General features: G+C 40.3%; 1 protein-coding gene across 1 annotated transcript in view; it reads right to left on the reverse strand.

Moving 5' to 3' along the window:
- Positions 1 to 1570: 1570 nt before the first annotated feature.
- Positions 1571 to 20918, reverse strand: part of LOC139607030 (endophilin-A1-like) — a 28263-nt gene continuing 8915 nt past the window's right edge. The window contains exons 2-9 of the mRNA XM_071459593.1: positions 10844 to 10912; positions 9998 to 10070; positions 9745 to 9888; positions 9144 to 9277; positions 8808 to 8966; positions 8172 to 8275; positions 7941 to 8071; positions 1571 to 7844 (exon numbers count right to left, since the gene is read on the reverse strand). Of these exons, the coding sequence (XP_071315694.1) occupies positions 7648 to 7844; positions 7941 to 8071; positions 8172 to 8275; positions 8808 to 8966; positions 9144 to 9277; positions 9745 to 9888; positions 9998 to 10070; positions 10844 to 10912 (1011 nt within the window). The 3' untranslated portion in view covers positions 1571 to 7647. The remainder of the gene's footprint in view (positions 7845 to 7940; positions 8072 to 8171; positions 8276 to 8807; positions 8967 to 9143; positions 9278 to 9744; positions 9889 to 9997; positions 10071 to 10843; positions 10913 to 20918) is intronic.

The raw sequence follows: 20918 nt of genomic DNA on the forward strand, positions 1-20918 counted from the left end.
TTATGTTATTTTTATAATGTTTCCAAAAAGAAAACATCTTGATGTGTCGATATTGTAATATTTTACCACATGCTGTGTGCCACTGTGGAATAAGCAGAGCAGATTTTATTTCACAGATAGAAATACACTAAACTAACATTTCTTATATCATAGATGATAGAAACTGAATATGAAATTGAGAATTATGTTGTATATAATTTGTCTAATGAGAGAATATCTATATAACTGTGTGTATTTGCTCAAAACAGAGAGTGTATCTGTCAGTATGGATGATGTACAAATACTTTGTTGTTTCGTACATAAAACATTTAAACACAAGTTACTTGGAGAACATTTACTGTACTTCCGGTACGCATGTATCTTACTCCGGGGAACTTGACCAGGTTTAGTTCCCGTGGCGTGAGTGAAAACTGGGTCAAGCCCTTTGCTGCTTTCACTTCCCCTCAGAAATATCAGAATTTTGGAATTTCAAACGCACATTGACGACTAGACTAATAATAAAAACCAATTTTGAAATACATCTAGCTTTTTTCAATTTCAAACTAATAAACACCATCACGAAAGGTTATTTTTGTATTATATATAAAGTTGGAATATATACAATTATTACAAAACATCTTCTCAACCTGATTTCGTTACTTACTGAATTATTCAGTGGTGGAAAAGAGGAAAGTAAATTTACTCAAGTGCTGGATATTTGTAAATGTATTTCAGTGTTTTAATATTATGCTATATTCTACTTCCACAGCATTTCAGTGTGTACGTTTTACTCTACTACATTTATTTGACAGCTATAGTTGCCAGTTACTTTCACATATATGAAACAGTAAGGGCACTGCTTCAATTTTAGTATAATTTTGTCAAAGAAAATACTTGATTTTGGTAGAAATTGGTAGAAAGCTGTAAATTTTGAGCTTTTGCCGTGCACCTGAAAGCATCAGATGTTGGTTTGTAAAAGGAGGGAAATGACAGCAGGAGGGAAACAAGACTCCACAGCGCCGTCAGTGGCCTTTTAGAGTCATTACACAACAACAGCTGGTGTTTGCATTCAATAACAAGACTCTTATTTACAATGAATGAAGTATAAACTATCACATACAAAAATCTCAATTGCTTTTCTATGGTAGGACACTGTAACCACTGACACTATCTTTCTATCTATCTATCGATCTATCTATCTATCTATCTAAACAATAATAAATCTGACACTGATTTTATTTTACAGTCATTGTATAAACATCTTTGTCTGTGTGGTACTACATTCTCCCTATTATATGATTTTCTGACGTCCATTTCTGACTCTCCTATTATCATATCCCTCTATGATGGATAAATCTACTAGATTTGTCTTAATTTCCCAGATGAACCATTTCTGCAAATGTAAAGATTTCACACAAATAAAATACATCTTTATATGTTCTTGCAGAATAACATGATTGAATGATGATTGTTTTTCATGATGCAGGCCCCCACCTCCAACAAATGAAATCTTAATGCTAAGATGTCCACATACTTTTGGCCATGTAGTGCAGCTATGTATCTAAGAAGAATAGATTGGAGTCTTGTTGTCTGCAGCGCGTCATCATAGTGTTAATTCTTTATTGTCATTACATTGTAGTTCATCTTCACGACAAGCAGTAATACATACAGTGGTCTTAGATTATATCATCGTCCAATACAAGGAGAGCAACAGTTAGAGTTAGTATCACAGCTAGGTTTTTCCACTGACCACAGCCCCTCCCCCATAACCCCAAACCACCCCCCCACCCCTTCACATCATCACACCAATGTATTGACAATCGTCAAACACGCCACAGGTGCCGAACCAATAAATAGGACACAGGAATAAATAAATAAATAAATAAATAACCAAATCATTACATACAATACACAAAAATACATAGCAACAAGTTGTGTGTATATACTCACATACACACGTAGCTCACCAGAAGACACCAGGTTCCATAGGCATAGGGCTATTTTATACAGCCACAAGGCATATAGTATCATGGAACAGCCACAGGTCAGACCGAGGCCACGTCCTTACAGCCGGAAAGTCACGGTACGGACTGAAGTTTCAGTTTTACACCAGGTCTTTGAAGCAGAGTGGCTCCGAGAGCAGAAATGATCTTTTTGATTGGGTTACACACCTCAATGGCAAATTCACATAACAAAATGACAACTCTGGTTGGAAATATATGAACAAAATACAATTAATTCTTTTTTAATGTATATTTCATAATCCTGGAAGGTCAGCAGTTCGCTTCAAAAGAAACAAATATTTTATCCCTTAATTGTTCTTCATTTTAAATCAAATTCTTGCCTTCCCAGCCAGAAAACGGTCCCGTCCTAACCTTCCGTAAAACCACAGTTTGACGCTTTTACACGTTGGTTTTTGTGTGGATTCGCCAGGCTATTAGTTTCCAACCTTTATGCTAAGCTAAGCTAACTGTCTCCTGGTTGTATCATCATCCAGCTAAACTCTTTAAATAAGAACTAAAGAGGTTTGAGACTAAGATGCATTTACTGTTTGCCTGTGTGAATTAGAAAGTGAGTTAACATGTATTCAGTGGCACCTGAATATGAAGTCATCCAGAAAAACAGACTCTTTTCAAGTTTAGTCAAAAAAAGAGACAGTTTCTGCAAAGAGAGCTATCGTGTCACCGAGTGAATTATGGAGAACCAAAGCCTCAGTCTGAAGGTTTGGTGTGGAGGGCTACACTCGATCCATCAGCTCAAGGCCGATGTTGGAGCTGAACTCAGGAAGGTAACGTGGCCGAGGTCTGACTGCTATCAAGATGAAAAGGGAGAAATGGAGGGTGACACTGTACAAGTCCCTCATTGAGGTTAGAATACATGTCGCCATAGAGGGCAAATCGTCACAAAAAGAAAACACAAAAAAAGACAAGAGCATCAAAGAATTCTGACAAGGTGCAAAATAAATAAAAACTTATTCAAGAAAGTTCAAAAAACTCTTAAAGCACTTTGTAATTTGAAGCAGGGTGCCATACGAATACAGCTTAAGCAAGTCAAAAGTAAAAAACACAATAATGTAACTGGAAAATAGAAAATTAGGAGTATCAGTTAACACAACCTCACTGCAGCGTGAGAAAAAAGCTAGCAGGACAAATACATCCCCATTATTTTTTGGAAAACCATCTCAAACAGTTGACGTTAAGCGGTTCATTTGCATGCAGCTCACAGACTTTCCACAGGCGGACTCAAAAATCAGGTTTTCAGACTCAGACCACACAGACCAAAAAAAAAACAACACAAAAACAAAGAGAAACACTGAACACAGTTGTGCTCCAAACCCCCGTCTTTTACAACAACCTGTAACAGTTACAGAAAAGCAGATATGTGGCCCAAACAATGAAGAAAATGAAACTCTTAACTACTGTTTTTATTTTGTCTGCCGTTGTATTGTTGCTGTTGTCATCACATATGTGCTTTGGCAATGGAAGAGATAGATAGATAGATAGATAGATAGATAGATAGATAGATAGATAGATAGATAGATAGATAGATAGATAGATAGATAGATAGATCTCTTCCTCTTATTGAAACATTAGATTTTATTGTTAGGTCATTATTTATTGCCTTGGTATTCATTGTTCACTGACAATTGATAGACAACATTCAATCTCTGCAACCTGGTATTATTAGTATGTGTCCAAAACACCATTAAACCTTTCAAGAGGAACTCTTAACCTTCACATCATTGAGAAAAAAATTTTTATAAAACATTTTTTCTCTGCTGAAAACCCAGTAAATTACTATTGTCCACTAACTTGTCAGCAACTGGCACGATGCGACTCATTTTATGGCCTTGAGCTATAGCTTAAGAAACACAAACAATGCAACCATGGACAAATGCCTCACTTCCTATTAACATTGTTTTGGATAATATCCAGTCAATACTCAGCAAAAACAGCTACAGTAGCGTCGTGACACGTTGACATCACCACAGGGTTGGGTTGTAATGGAAACAAGTATTCAGAATGCATCTTCAGAACACAAAAATTACATATCTGTACATTTCTAAACACCACAAGGTACCTTATAATTTCTGAGAAGAATACTTTTAGAATACCTCATACCTATGTGTTAAATTTTTCTTTTCTTGATTCGCAATGGTACATTAGGTGACACTGGGTCAGGGAGAAAATGACATCTCGTTTATAATTCAGGGACTAGACATAATGTCACGGTTGTTTAAGCAGTGTTCGAGTTTTTATCTAAAAAGAGTCATTATCATCCACGTAATTAAGTTAGTTAGATTAGTAACAAACAAATATATTTTCATGTGGTTCAGTCCCTGCCAGTAAACTCCTGCTCATGGAAATTAGTGGAGCAATTATTGTAATATATTGCAATTAGAATATATTATGATAATTGTGTGGCAATTTTATATTCACATCATAGGATTAATGAGCTGTAAGGAATGGGGAAAAAATTAGACATAAAGAATGCATAGTACAACTGCTTAAAATGAAGGCCGTCCTTTTGATGGATGGATGGATGTTTTGGTTAAGGTATTCAGTATTCAGGCACTAAATACTTTACTTTTAACTTCAAAGGATTCTGCTTAACACTGCATCACCAAAGCACAAGTATGGGAATGTGAAGCGAAAGGCTAGCTGGTTACCACATCTGGCTCAGTAGCATTAGCCCTGCTAGCACAGATTCCTGCTGATGTTTTACTACATGATAAATAATGCCTGGATAGAAAAACCCTAAGTTTTATAATCTAGCAATACAGTCTAAGAATTAAATATCCAACTAAGTGAGTTTAAATTTAAAATTCAAAATTTCATTTAAAAAATGTTATCATGGTAAATGAGAACAAGCATTCTATCAAGGTTACTAACTATGTGCATCAAAGCAAAGATGGCCTGGGTACATCACAGGCTCTGTAGCCAATCTTTGAAACTATATTATACAATGGAGTCAGTATAAACCCAGCACCAAACTGACTGCCCATTCCAACAAGTCAAGACTATATAAGTAAGTTCTTCAGTCTTATGATTTATCATGCATTTGATCGGATCTCTAACCACTGCCAGAACATTTTCAATTGCTGTTAGTCTCAACTCAAATCGGTTTAATTTTGAACAAAACTCTTGAAAGTTGCACATCTGCATGTGAAACTCCTTATCAACTTGTCTTGCTAGTAAAAGTGAACAAGTGCTAAAACTGCATCCTTCAGCCTGTGTAGCTGTGAGGAAAAAAACAGTAACATTCTGCTATTAAAAAATGTTCTGCTGCCATGAAAGGCAAAAACCTGCAACTTTGGTTTAACCAGTGTCTGTAAAAGGTAGTTCTGTCACTATCTGTTTAATCTAAGATTGTTGAATTATTAAAAAACCTTTGACAATGAGTAACATAAACCTCTTTTTATATGGTCTCAGAGTGGGTTCCTCTATGCTGCCTTACAGAGAATACTGCTGATAAATATGGACACAAAGGTAGGTTGCTTACTACTTCACTATACTATAGCCATTGTACAAGCCTTTGAACCTGTATGTGATGTACATTCCAGGAAACTAGCGTGGCTAATAGTTACCACCAATACTGACTGCTTACTGATCAAATAAGTTCAGTTTGGAATATTTAAATGTTTGGAGGATTCTGAAAAGATCTGAGCTCTCCTGACTGTTTTAGAATCAGTGTTCAATGTTTTAGAATCAATGTTCATTGTGTCAGGAAACAGTCCTTGAATGTCCTGGAATGTCACCAAGGTTCCGGAAAGTCCAAAAGTATCTCAAATTTAATGGTACGTTGCCGAACGTTGCCAAGCTTCCAGACTGATGAAACATTTCTAGATCATTCTGTGGACCTTTCAAAGTTTGAGAACATTTGAAGAGCTCAAGTATCTTGGAGACCTAAAATACTCACAAATCTTTACAGTAATACTGGGGTTGAAGAGAGATTTCAGTAGGTGCAGAATGTTTCCAAGCTTCTGGAAACATCTAAAACATTAGAAAGCTCAAAAACATTTTGAGGTTTAGAGAAATTTGCCAGAATGTTTGGTGGAATTAGGGGCACTGGGAAAATTATAAAATGTCTCAGAAAATGTTGCATATTCTGTTGGTGTTAAAGATTCTAGAGTATTCTTATCTGAGAAAGTACAGCTGCTGGGCTGATTCCTGGAAATGAGTGGTACTTTGTCCCATATGTGGGTTTTCCAAGGTGATCATGGCAGTTGACAAGATGTCTGTCAATGACTGATGTGCCCTTTTGCAAGGCAGTGAACTGCAACCAAGTTCAACACTGGAAGAAACTTGAGTGAAGAAGATAGTTATGGGCTACCACTGTTGACACAGTCCTGCATGCAAAAGCCACAAATAAGACGAATCAGCAAGCATCTACTCCACACAGTACACACAAAACACTGTGAATGGGTAACTACACAGAGAAAATCAAGCATCTTTTCTTCTGTGAACACTTTAATAAGCTGAGGCTTATCAGTTCACCAACCTGGGGAAAAGTTGTGTTCGGTACAACTGGCATGTGCTGGTTGTGTTAACATATCACTGCTGTCAGGTAAATCGTGTAACACCACCTTTTCATCGCTCAAGCTGACATGTTTATTGACGTGCTGAATGAGCTTTCTGACCCTCAAACCTTTAAAACCTGCTAAAATTCCCATTAATAGATAAATGGGTTTCAAAAGGAGCAATCAAGTATTCTCTTTTTCATAATGGAAAAATCTTCTTATTGCAGATACAGCTTTATTCAAAAGATGCACTCCCGAAAACTAAATTTTACTATCGCTCAAATTTTTGATCTGGCTGATTCATGCACACAGCCAGGTTCTATGCAGACTCTGAGAAAGGCAGAGTTTGTTAGAAGAAGTGCTAGAAAGAGTACGAGATATACTCTTCTATAAACAGAAGGGTCTGATGACCGACTATAGCTCTGGATCTGGGTTAGGCGTCTGTATGCAGTATGGAGCCATGCTAAAGGCAGTGCTAGCCAAGAGAGAAAGCAAGAAAGAAAGACAGAAACAAAAGAAGTGGGGAAGACTGTGACAGTTGCTGAGAAATCTAGGGTTGTTGAAAAGCACAAGAAGGCAAGTCAAGGTAGAAAAGACAGAATTACTCCAAGAGAAAGTTGGCAAGAAAAGTAAGAAGAGAGGAAGAGGACAGTATCACAAAAAAGCTGTCAGGCGGTTTAACTGACTAGCAGGTATTTGTGCTGGCTTGATCATAATAGAGTAAGAACAAGTTGAAACGCACATACAGACACATACATGCACGTACATATACACCGTGCCTTATTCGCAAGTCTCCAAAGCCTCATTGGTACCCAGTGCTGCCTGGCCGAGCACTGTGCTGTAGAAGATCATCATCTCTTCGTCTTCTCGTCTCCTTCAATCCCTCTCTTCTCCCACTCTTCTGCATCTGTCATGCTAAAATCCTTCTCTCCCTCTCTTCTTCTCCTCTAATCAATGTCCTGCCGCTTCGTCTCACCCACCCCGTCTCCGGCTCCTCTCTCATTTCAGTCCATTTTGTGAAAGCAGAATGGCACAGAAGCACAGAAGAAGAAGTAGAAGGAGGGCGTGGTTTCGTTGTTTATGCAAATACAGGCTGTTTTCGGGGTGTCTTGATTGGTCGGGGGGAAGGGTCAGGTCATTAGCAGGACCTAATGAGGGAGCGGCACCAGGATATCCACGTAGTTGATGGGGAAGAAGCCCGACTGGCCGTTGATCATGCCCTCGTACCAGTTGTCGTCGATCTGATTGGTCAGGGTGATGACGTCACCCTCTTTGAAGCCCAGCTCGCCTTCGTTCTCTGGCTCAAAGTCGTAGAGTGCTCTGCAACAGGGCTGGTCCATGGGGGCTACGATAGGATAGAGACAAAAAGTACAAGGCAGGTATAGTCAGGTTTTTAGGTCAAGCTCGCAGTCACCAACCCAAAGCATATTTTGCCCTCTACCTGGTGATCTTCCGGGGGATTTGGCGGAGTGTATCCCCCCGTTGTGGCTCTCACTGGGGGGCAGCAGCTCCAGGGTCATTCGGGGTTTGGGAGCGTACTCCTTTCTCGGTTTACTGGACACTTCTTTTATCCTGGATAAAGGCCAGACACGGTTAAAAAAAGGTTTGTCTAATCACATAAAACTGTCTTTACTGGGTTATTTTTATCAGCAGCAAGCAGATAAATCAATACCTGTCGTCCATCTTGCTGGAGAGCTGTTGGAGGATTTCGGCAGCGCGGCTGTGGTACTCCAACTGAGCTTGGACCAGTGCTGCCAGCTGGCTCACCTGCTCTATCTGCAACACACACATACATATGTTTTTCCAACTACATGAGCCCTTTTCTGTACCCATGCTGAGCCTGGGTCTGGCTCGGCACAGCATGGAACAGGATTGGTACCCTTTGTTTTTCCGTAGCAGTTTTGAACACACTGGGGTCCTGTTGAAAATCGGATGTGTAACTATAGCAACAGTAGTCCAGCATCAACAAGAGCCATTGTGAATATTTTATCATAGTTTTTTTTCTCCTTTTCCAGGAGGTTTTACTTTTATTACTACATTCACATTTGTTGTAATTTTTGAAAATACTTTATAATATATTTAGTTTGAAATTATTTCTTTATTATTTTTTCTTGTGTTTAGTCATTAGTTTTTTGATTGTTTAGCTTTCTTGTCTTTATAAACATCCACTGTCAACTTTCCTCATTGGGAGGGCTGAGAAGCAACATTTACTGTACCTTCAACTTTAATAGTCCATATTTAAAAGCCCCACAAATACAAATATGATGTATTGTATCTTGCATACGTAAAAAGATCCGATTGTCCTTACATCACTCTCCAGCAGGTTAAACATGCTCTGCTCTGCAATCTCTTTGCTCTCGTCAAACTTCTCTAGCGCCTGTTTGATTTCGTCGTCCTGGACTTTCCCCTGGCGTTTCTTCTTGTAGTCGAAGTCCAGACGGCGGCCCTCCATCTTCTTCAAATGGTGCTACAGTGGAGGAGGAATACGGAATATAAATCACTGTGGAGAACATTAACATGGAGTGAAGAGTGATGGTTCTCTACAGCTTCCATTACTGTTTCCATCAAGGGTTAGTAGCATCAAGTGACCATTGTCTTCTCTGAAACCTTTTGTCTGAGAACCGGTTACAGGTGTTTTATTCACCTGTATCTCTTTGAGGTCTTTGTCGTGGAGGTTCTGCAGAGGGTCAATGAAGTTCTGTTTGACCTCCATGTCCAGAGCATCCTTCACCTCACCAAGCTCCTTCATCGCCTCGCCGGCATCGATGAGCGCCAGGCCTGAAAGGAAGAGATGAAGGGAAACCAGAGGGAGAGGAAGGATGGGGCAGAGGAAGAAAATACGAAGAGGGCAGGAAGAAAAAGGAAGAAAGTGAAAGAGAAATTAATGAAGGAACTGGAAGGGGTAACAGACTGTTCACTGGGGCCAGAGTTTGCCAACGATTAGAGTTTGTTTAGTGTGTGTTGGTGTTGAGGCATTCAGCGTGAAGAGGGTCTGGTGGACTCAAACTGCACTTAACTTTAACATCCACTGTCCTATTCAAGTTATTTAAAGTTCATGCTGCTCTCCGGGGACTGAAAAAAGTCTCACAGAGAGCACTTGATAGACCTTGACCTTGGTGAGACAACAATTACTAACTTCCTGTTGTTTTTCAAACACCGGTATTAACTTGTTTCTTTCATTTCACTCAGTATCTTTACCACATGGCCCCCCCACCCACTATTGATATGTGAATATACCCACTTACCGAAGCACGACTCCTCCCCCAACTCCCGTCCAAACTTCAGCATGGCGTCACCCAGGACGGTCTCAGCCTGAGGGTAACCAGGTCCCTTATCCTGCCCGCGGATCTTTGACATGGTGTTGATCATACTCAGCTTGGCTCTGGATGCTTGAAGGAAGCAGGAATTAGAAAATGAGCCACAGGGTGAATACAGATACCGTTTTTGTTCTGCTGCGTGTTGTGGCAGTTTTGTGTGGTTTGACTGTGGATTTTCTACCTGGATTAGGCTGTAGGTATTCTGTAGTTTTGGTCATGATGTCCAACACCGCTCTGCTGGTGACGTCCACCTTCTGCAGAGCAAAATACATCAGGTAAAATGTGAGAGAAAAGCAATTAACACATAAACCTGCTTAACAAACTAACCTAACTGAAATCAACATTGATATATTGATAATATTTATCCAAAATGTATCTGCCTGGCAGATTTATCAGACAAGGTTTAAGTGCTACCACTCCCATATTTGTGCATTAAATATGAAGCTAAAACCAGCAGCTGGTAGCTTAGCTTAGCTTAACATAAAGCTAACTAACTGACATGTTATGTCTTGTTGGTTTCATTTTATGTTTTACTGAGGGTCATGTGCTGGACTATTTCTTTTCAATATTTATGCTAAGTCAAGCTAACTGGCTGTTAGCCACTGTCAATCCTCTCATCAAACTCTCCACAAGAAAACAAAACAGTTTCTAACCAAAAAATATCAAACCTTTGCTCACAGCTATGCTAAGATAGGATTATCCCCCTCACCTCAACACTTCCTGCAACTGCTTCACAGTAAAAGCCACAATCAGTTCTCTTCATTGGGGCTTTTACTTTGAAGCAGCTGCTGTGTTAAACCCCTTGAAATCTTAAGTATTTTCATACACCATTAAATGTTCATCACTAATTGAACAAAAATCAAAGATTAAAAAGTCCTCTAGGTATATTTAATAAGATTTTAGTGCTTCATCACGACTGTGTGGATGTGATTAATAAACTGTCAGGGCCTTTACCACAGCGTCAGACAAAAATATGACATTATATTAAGTGAGGAGTATTTTTTTGTGTTAATAATTCAATAGTTACCTTTTCCATTTCCTTGAAATCATCATCTAACTTGGTTCCTTCCGCCCCTCCAACCTTCTCACTGACTTTCTGTAATGAGAGAAAGAAAAGAAGATCCAGAGTTAGGACTTTCTGTTCTGAAAGACTTTAATGTCTTGCGCCCTCCCTGAGAGAAGAAAGACCGGACCGCTTTCAAAGACGTAATGGAGAGGAGACTGTGATGCTTGTTGTGAGATGAAAGCGAGTGAGTAAAGCAGAGCAGAGAGCTGTTGAGGAGCAGGAGGAAGAAATAGGAGACAGTACATCAAATAAAACACAGGAGAAAGAGACAGACATCAAAGAGAGAGCGGTGGGAAAGAGGAAACGGAGGGATGACGTTGGACGACTGATTCCAGTGGTTATATTAGCACTAAAGCAATAACTGTTCTGTGTGAATTAACCTTTAATTTTCATTCTTCATGACTTTAAAATATATCAAAGTAAATCAATAACACTTTATTCATCTGTGTCTTGGCCTCTGAAGGCAGCGAACGAGCAGCTTGAATTCTCCAACAGCTTTTTCATCCTTCAGCGAAGGACAAGAGGCTCTTTACAGACGAGCTGAGTTTCTACTGTTTCTACTGTGATCCTTTACTGTTGTTCACATCGAGTTAAAGAAAGACTTCACACAATCTGAGTCTGCATTCAGAGTCTGTGTTCACACTCAGACATGTCTCAATGAACCGTAACACTGACTCAGTTCAGTTTTTTTTCATTATTTCTTATGAATGGATGAATATATTTTGAATATGACGGTGTCAGTTTTCTGCTGATGTCACTCTGCGCTCCGTCCCACAGATACATGCACAGATAATATGTGTAATGCTGCTGCAGCGCTTCACTGAGAAGCATACGTGTCCACTGGGCAAAGGAGGAAGGAAGGAGGTTACAATTTAATGTTTTTTTTAAGGCATTTTCACTGTTATCGTATCCACAATGTTTTTCTAACCATAACAAAATACTTATTTTAGTCCAAAATCCTGATCTTTCCCGACACCAAGGCAAACTTTAACCATTGTCGCATCAAGAAAAAAAGATGCCAAACAATCATCAGCCTCCAGGTCTGAAACATGAAGCATCAACAGTGAGGAGCTAAAAGCTGCAGTTCCTCTAGTGACCACTAGAGTCTGGCTCCAGCAGTGAGTCCGTCCCCACAGACTCTCATGTTAAAACTTTACAGCAGAAATAAACATGTTTACAGCCTGGTACAGAAACTGTTCTGGTCTCTAGAGATCATTTCCTCCTTCATGACACCTGTACGGCTGAATTTTATAGAACTCACCTGTTTACATTTTATTAAGGACTAAAGTTATGGAGAATTGAGGGTGTGGCCTCTTTGAGTGACAGGTGGGTGAGCGTATGCTTGCCACAAACCATCATGCACTGAAGTCTCTTTGTCCATTTATGGATAAGCCCTGAGTTAGGGGGCGGAGTCAGTCACTGCCAAAATGGTGACTCTGAGCTTCAAAACCTTTCTGGAGCACAGGTTTAAATTCCGGAAAACTCGGCCAGTCTTCTCCGGACCGCCATGACCTCGATGAGCCATTATAATCAACCATATTAACTCCCAGAGAGAATGAAGAGATCTGTCATGATGCACTTTAGGTTCATATACATGCACATGTTGCTCTCAGGCCTCGGACACGTCTCTCTTCACCTCGGTCTGACATTGTGATCGAAGAAGTGCTGCAGAGTCTCGGGGAAGGAGGAGGGAGGAGGAGAGTGGGATTTTCCACAATCGTGACTCACATCAGCCACCCACGCATTAGAAAGACACACACACACACACACACATTATCATAAGGTATAGACTGGTAAACAAGCAGAAAGGCTGCATTCAGCACAAACAGGAGCATTTCAAATATATTCAGATTCACAGGAAAAGTCCACTTTGGTGCAGGTGCATAAATAATTAAACATAAAAACTGCAGCCGTGTGAACTATTTTACTTTTCACTTCAGTTACTTTTCAGATTCTAATTTTAAACAGAAATACATATGACAAGCTTATAAAATAAAAATTTAAAAGATTAAATCTGTTTTATTGCCTCATGACCACTCCTCTGAAATAATCCGTCGGGGCCTCGTCATGTTGTAGATGTTTAGTTGACATTTCCTCTCTAAAGTAACTGGTTGAGGTTCATGATGTAAAAATAATCCACTGTTTCACAAAATGATTAAACTTTTGAATTTTTGTACTTTTACTTCATCAGGATTTTTCATGTAAGTTGTAATAAAGTATTTTTACTTTAATGTTCAGGTACCACTGCTCACATGGAGCAAACACACAACACACAAATCAAAATGGCAAAAAGCTCATTGACTGGGCTGCGAATGGTGTGTGTGTGTGTGTGTGTGTGTGTGTGTGTGTGTGTGTGTATGTGTGTGTGTGTGTCACACATTGTCTACATCAAACTAACAAACCATGCAAACATAAAGGTAAACATATGTGTTTATGTAACCGCTTACACACCTGAGCACGTGTGTGTGTGTATGTGTATGTATGTGTGTGTGTGTGTGTGTGTGTGTGTGTGTGTGTGTGTATGTGTGTGTGTGTGCGTGTGTGTGGACATGCTTTGATCAAAGTTGTGCTGATGAAATGAGACACAGATGGATGAAAGTGAGGGAGTGTGTGAGACAGTTGCATCATTTTTCATCTCTTTGTGATCGTTTTGTGTCTTCTTGTGGTGAGGTGTGTCTCAATTCAGTGTTTTTGAAGTTTTGAGTCTCTTTTTTAGTCAATTTTTGTCTCTTTGTAGTGTTTTTGTGTCTCTCTGAGATTGCGTTGTGTCTTTTAACTGAGCTCTTTCACTTTTAAATCACTTCACTTCACACAGAGGCTCTGGCCCAGGGGCCTCCCACACCTCCTGGGCCCCTGTGCACTGTGGGCCCCCTGTTCCCTAATCAGCCCATGATAACAAAATATAAAAACAATATAAAACCTTAGCAGGAAAAGAAAGTGAGAAGGACAGACAGATGAGGAAGAAGATGCAGTTGCCATGGAGACGGCGATCTGACTGGGTCCTCTCATGTTTCTAAGCGCACACACACACACACACACACACACACACAAGTCTGTGAGTCTGGTTGCAGAGAGGTGTACTGACACACTGTTACATAACTGTCTCAGTGTTAGTTTCTCTTCACACTGTATCTGACATCACTTTATTTCTGTTTGACTGGTGTTAAAGTTCAGCACCAGCACAGACCTTTGTTTTTCTCTCTTATTGTGAAACACTTTGTGAAGTCTGAACTAACATTTAATAAACAGCATGAAGTCAACTGATAAATAAAAACTGTTCATGGCATCATTTATGAAATAATAAGTAATAATACGTTTTTGCACAGAGCTGTACAGGGTTCAGAAGGTGACCTGCAGGGGGCGCTGTGCTCTCCCCACAAAGCCACAGAGAGGTCGCTCACACACACACACACACACACACACACACACAGGAAGTAGACAGCACCACCTTTGTTTTTTGAGACTCCCACTTCTTCTCATCTCCAGCTCTATTTTCTCCGACCTCCTCCGTCTCTCACCCGTTTGCCCTCAGTCCCTCCTTCCTCCTCTCCCTTCACGCCCCCCCTCTTTTTTTGCTGAGTCACTCCCGCAGAAGGAAATAAGCTTAATTAATTACGAGATCGTCTGTACAAGTGGCTGACATTGAGGAGGTCAGAGGTCGCGGCACCCTGACAGCAGATGGAGCAGATAGCCCTCCTCTCGAGCTGACATTAATCTTGTGTGGAGGAGAATTAGCCTATCAGGGCGAGAAATAAGAACCGGGGAGGAGAGCTGGCAGCCGGAGACGGTTCATCTATCAGTCTGAACGGCTGCCAAAACACTCAGACGCCATCTTGGACTGTAAGACGGATAAAAGGCTGGATTGATGGCCAGCTCAGGCTATTTATCCAAAAGGTAATATGTCTGTTTTAGGGGGAAAAAAATGTTCAATTCATTTTATGATTCCATCAATATTTTAAAAACTCTTTTGTCACGATGTTCAGCAAAAAATCAATGAATATTCTGGATTAGTTGGTTTAATAAAAAGTAGGGTAATAATGTGATGTTAATCAATTCAATTTCCTGCATTTAATGAAATTCTTACATTCTACTTGGTGCATTCAAGTGATCAAATAAAAAAACAGAAACAGAAAAAGGCAGCAAGAGCAACGTAACAACAATGAACACAAAGTGATGACACTGTGCACAAGGGTTGAGCTGGTGTTTCTGGTCATAAAAGTGTTGTTTGGTGTTTTAAAAACAAAAAAAGTCTAAATGTTTCCAACATTTCTGGGAAGAATTAGATGTGTTTTCTCTCGTGGCAGAGCAGCCTCGTCCTTGTCCTGCAGGAGATTTTTTGTGGGTGAAAGTTGACTCTGACTGTGCAATCATCAAAAGCAGCTTTACAGTTGAATATAGTGGAAAAGAGGTGAGGAGGCTCAGCTGTCAGTGATTCTGCTTTTCAGTTTCATCCCCTCCTGCATGGAGGTGAAATGAACTGATGCAGATCATCATGTGACAGCTGCACGCTTACGTCAAAGTTACCGCTTTAATATGACCCATGAAACCTCTGCATTAGAGCCGGTTTTCTACACACAGTCTATTTACTTCAGCAGCAGCAGGGACGGTTATATCATCAGATGCAGAGGACCAGTGAATGTTCAGGAAAATTATGCAAGCTTTCACAGACAGAAGCACGACGTGCAACCCAAACGGCCACTTTCCCATCCAGCTCTGTTTAGCCCAGGAATAATGATTTGTCTCCTCACAAGTTACCCCTCAGAGAGAAGATGTGAGATGCAGCAGCCACTTAATTACCAGGCACAGGCAGAGAGGGAGGTTTATTTGATAGACCTGCAATGAATCAGAGTGAAAGACTGTGAACTGAAAAACGGAACGGACTGAGGGTTTTTTTTTTTTGATATTTCATGACATGTAGGGCCTCAAATCAGTTTGAAGATGTAAAAGCACATCTATGGAGACAGGGAGGGACAAAAAAATAAAGTAAGAGAGACAGGAAGAAAAAAGATAGAGATAGATAGAGGAGAAGAAGAAGAAGAGCAGAAACAAGGGAGACTCGTTCTAGAAGAGAAATGTTAAGAATTGTGATGAGGAGATGAGGATGAGCCATTTCCACCTGGTATGAATTATAATCATTATAATAATATTCTAATGATCACTAAGTCGATCAGTGAACTTATTGCTTATATTACTGATTATTATTGATTAATCTCAGTCCAGTGTTCCTTCTCTTTTGGCTCTGTGTTTGGTCTCCACCAGCTCCCGAGGGAAACATCTGGCTCTTTATGACACATATAAAATATAAAACATACAACTGCAAGAGAAACACTGGAAGCATCAGACACTGTTATAGAAACAACAAGCTTTTATGAGTGTGTTTTTGTTGCAAGGCCCAAACCAGGTCCGGTCATGACGTGTGTTTAACACTGAAGGACATCAGGATGCTCAGGGACACAGATCTCACACTCCTGAGGTCGTCTGAGGACAATAACTTCGCCGGTTTCTGAATCCCTATTTTCTAGAACAGTCCAAACACTTCAGAAAATCTAATGCTAAAACCTCCTCAGAGTCGTGATCAGGATCTATGCTGCGTTCAAGAGGATAACTGGATCAAACAGACAGACGCAACTGATCTGAAGGTGACTAAGACAGAAAGGAGAAACTGCATCAGGACTTTGATGGTAAGGAGGAGGAAGAGTGGAGAAAGGGAGGAGGCAAAGAAAAAAGGAAAAGAGGATAGGAGATAGCAGAAAAGAAGGCAGGGAGGTGGGGGGTGGAAAAATTATGAAAGACAGAAGAGGAGAAAATAAGAGGAAAAGATGGTGGGAGGATGGAGAGATGAGAGAAAATTAGAAATGAAACAAAAGAAAGAGGCATGGAAGGATAAGGACAAAAGAGAGAGGAAGGAGGTAAATGCAGGAAAAAGCAGAAGAGTGAAAAGGAAAGAGGAGGAAAATGAAGGAGAGGAGTGAGGAGAAATGTAAAGCCCCCTGGGTGTAAACAGCTTCATGTGTTGCTTTGTAATTCCTGCAGGTTTCAGCGCTCTGCAGAAACATTTTCATTCTCCAGAGGCGACGGTTAGATTCCTGCAGGAAGCCTCAGACCAGCTGCAGTGCAGCAGCTCAGACACAACACAAACACCTCACCTACACTCTGCATTATCAGCAACAACAACAACAACAACACCAACAACACCATCAACAACACCAACAACACCAACAACAACACCACCAACACCAACAACAACAGCAACAACACCAACAACAACACCACCAACACCAACAACAACACCAACAACAACACCGCCACCAACAACAACACCAACAACAACACCAACAACAACACCGCCACCAACAACAACACCAACAACAACACCAACAACAACAACACCAACAACGCCAACAACAACAACACCAACAACACCAACAACAACACCACCACCAACAACAACACCAACAACAACACCAACAACAACAACACCAACAACGCCAACAACAACAACACCAACACCACCACCAACAACAACACCAACAACAACAACAACACCAACAACACGAACAACGCCAACAACAGCAGCTGCAGCAGCAGCATTTCTCTGTGGACTGAGGCTTTGATACTTTCACAGTATTAATATAGAACCTAGACCTGCTTTATAATCACAAACACATGGACATCTACCTTTAGACTGTGTGGAGCTTCAATTATTAAAATATAAAAAGAAACCACACACAAATATCAATGGGGTAAAGTTTTTGGTTCTGTTTGTTGGTTTGCAAGCATGAGATTTAAAAACTTAAAAAAAAATTCAATGGAGTTTGGTGGACAGTTGGGCCATGGGCCAAGAATCAAGTAGTATTTGCTGTAGATCTGTTTTTAAAGCAGAATTAACGACTCCTTCCAGGGTTATGGAAGAATAACTTTAGAAATACCAGTATGATTCACATAAATCAGAATAAATAATTTACAAACCAGCGAGTGGGAGATTGAGTGGGTTTTTCATTTCTTTTCAGCACTTGAGATTTTCCACAGTTAATGCACAATCAATGTCCAACCAATAACTGGTCTATAAGCAATAAGCCACGAGTGCCAGATATCCATAACTACTCCTGTTTGTGTCCTCGGAGAGTAGATGCCCTGAATCGATGCAGACAGCAGAGAAAACACTTTGCCGTCGATAAGTTTGACTTTTTTCATCAGCTCCGTCTGCTGAGCTGCTCAGTGTGAAGGTTAAAGATGCTGCGGGGAGCATTTTGTTGACAGCATTTGTCACAGTGACATTAGTGACACCTTGTTGTAATTACACTAAATAAATTAGATTGTTTGTCCTTTATCTCATGCAACACATTTCCCATAAACCCTGAGTCCATCTGTTCCATGAGGAGGACGCACAGCAGAGCATGAGTCGAACAAGTGTAAATGTTGTATCATATCAATGCAGATATGATCAAAACATTGATTCAGACATAAATGAAATGAAATTAAAAACCCTTGTGATGCATTTTGGATTCAATCCTAAACTGAACATAGCGCTTGAACTTCAAATTAAAAGGTACGTTGTGTTTTTTCATTGTGTCAAAAATGTGTCATTCAACATAACACAATCCATGTCCTTGAGGCTGAGGTAATTCACACATGTGCAAGTCAAAAGCAGGTTTCAAACTTCGAGTCTTAAGCAAGTCTCAAGTTTTAACCTTCATGTCTCAAGCAAGTTTTAAGTTTTAACTTTCAAGTCTCAAACAAGTGTCAAGTCTTAACATTCAAATCTCAAGCAAGTCTCAGGTTTTTCCCTTCTAGTCTCAAATCTTAACCTTCAAGTCACAACTTCTTGACCCTGTCAATGTATGATGAAGTGTTATAACAGATCACACTTGTTACTACTGTAACACACACCCAAGAATGTCACATTACACACAGAGTGTGAAGTGTGGAATAAGGTGAGAAAATGCAGTGAGTGAAAATGAAAAACAGAAATTGACAGCTGATGAGAAATTTAAAAAATAAGATGCAGAGAGATGAAGTATTCAGACAAAGATTCATACAATGAAGGAGAAACTGAGACAAACAACAAAGACGGATGAGAGTCTCACACCTCAGACACTCACGTACCAGGTCTATTACTCCGTTCATTTGTATTCATATCATAGAGCCGACATCGAGCATGCTCCGGCTTCTCCGCCCTGTCAGGAGAGCCCCGGCTCCATTCATCAGCACTGAGCAGCTGGAGCCACGATCCACAGGCTGTGAAATGACTGTGTGTGTGTTTGATGGGCTTTAAGGGAATATTCCTGTCAGGCTGATGGAGGTAACAGATAACTGCTTTGTAATGAGCAACACAATCCCGGGGTTTTCTGAGCTAAACAGGAGCCTTCCGGGAAACTTAGCGAGCTCCAGGGGAGTCGCCAGCAGAACGAGGACTCACAACAAACACATCATTTTATGTGATAAGTGATAAATAATCTGCTACTTTTTCATGCGAATAAAAACAGCAGGTTTGTTTTTTCTGTATCACAAACTGATGTGAGATTCTTTCATAACACAGAGAAATGTTCCCAGCCTGTATTCAGAGGCCTTAAAACCAGCCGTCAAGACTTTTGTAACTTTGTGATGTCACAACAAAGCAGTCACTGCTCTCAGCCCCGCCCCAAGCCCCGCCCACCTGGACCAGCATCCAACCTTGCAGAATTTGGTTGATAACTTCTTACAGATATCAACACTTCAAATAAAACACAGGAGACGTGTAAAATATGAGCCCTATAAGAAATCATTGTTAAATTTCCTTAGATGGAAACAAATAAATATCACTAGAATAAAACCATGATTCACACTATTTCACTAATGTAACATCAGAAACCATTTTTAGCTTGGCTCAGACCTTTTCTGACGAGTCAACCTCCCGACACTCAGCTCCAACTCGACCACATAAGAGACGTCTTCATTCAGAATACAGAGGGTTTTGTACTGGAGCCCTGCAGGGCTGCGCTGCTGTTGCTCTTTATAACATTGCTAAGGATTGATTTGGCAATAAAAACACCCAGCAAAGAGACACATAGTGTTACAGAAGGCGGTCGTAATATAGACAGTTACTCTGAACTGGGTCTGTTGAGTTGGAAAGAGTGTGGGAGGGAGGGAAGAGCGAGGGAAGTAAAACCGAGAGAAAGATCGATGGTGATACGATGGTATATACACCGGAGCTCAGCAATATGTTCTTCATGTCTTCATAATGTGACAGAAAACACAAATATGTGCATGAAAAGAGGGACAGAAGAAGAAAATAAACAAGAAAACAAATCAAAAAATAAATCTGTGCAGTTTTATCTCCTCTGCTGTGGATCGATTTTCTTGTTTGAGAAGATGAATAGTCAACGGCCACTGCAACCAGTTTGCTCTTGGGCTGGACACACACACACACACACACACACACACACACACAGTGACCTCTCTAATATCTTTCGAGGCGACCAACTCATCAGCGTCAGCATCAGTGTGTCAACATGTCACTTCAGCTGCCAAACAGTGCTTTTATTTTGAAAGGGTAGCATAGGGTCAGGGCATTGGGAGCAAAAATCTTTAACATGCAGAAAAGGATGCTGGTTTTTTTAGATGGGTGTGTGTGGATGTAAAATAACAGCTGATGGTACGACACAGAAGTTGGTAAATGTTTATGAGACACGGATTTTTTTTAAGGGCTTTTATTGTGAAAAACAATAACAATAATGTAAAAGCCTCTCTTCTGATTGGCTGACTGTCCCTGATTTCACTCATCTTCTCTGTTTCTGATGAAAAAGCGTAACTAAAATGTAGAATTTTATTCTGTCTGTGTGGCTCATCGTGTGATTTGTTTGGCCAGAAAGTCCAGTTTCATCTGATACCAAATGTTTTCGTGGCAACTCAACCAGCGAAATGATTGAACAATGTCTTTAACCTGTCTTTAAATGAGGGGAGGAGGTCAAAGGTCAATGGTTGAGGGAGGAGAGCCATTAAATGTGATAAATACACCTGAAACCAAAGGCAGAATACAAACAGCCGGGTCTCCCGC

The sequence above is a fragment of the Trachinotus anak genome, unplaced genomic scaffold (genome assembly GCF_046630095.1).
Source record: "Trachinotus anak isolate AG129_WGS33_773 ecotype Australia unplaced genomic scaffold, CSIRO_AGI_Tana_v1 ptg000023l, whole genome shotgun sequence".
Taxonomy (NCBI): Eukaryota; Metazoa; Chordata; class Actinopteri; order Carangiformes; family Carangidae; genus Trachinotus; species Trachinotus anak.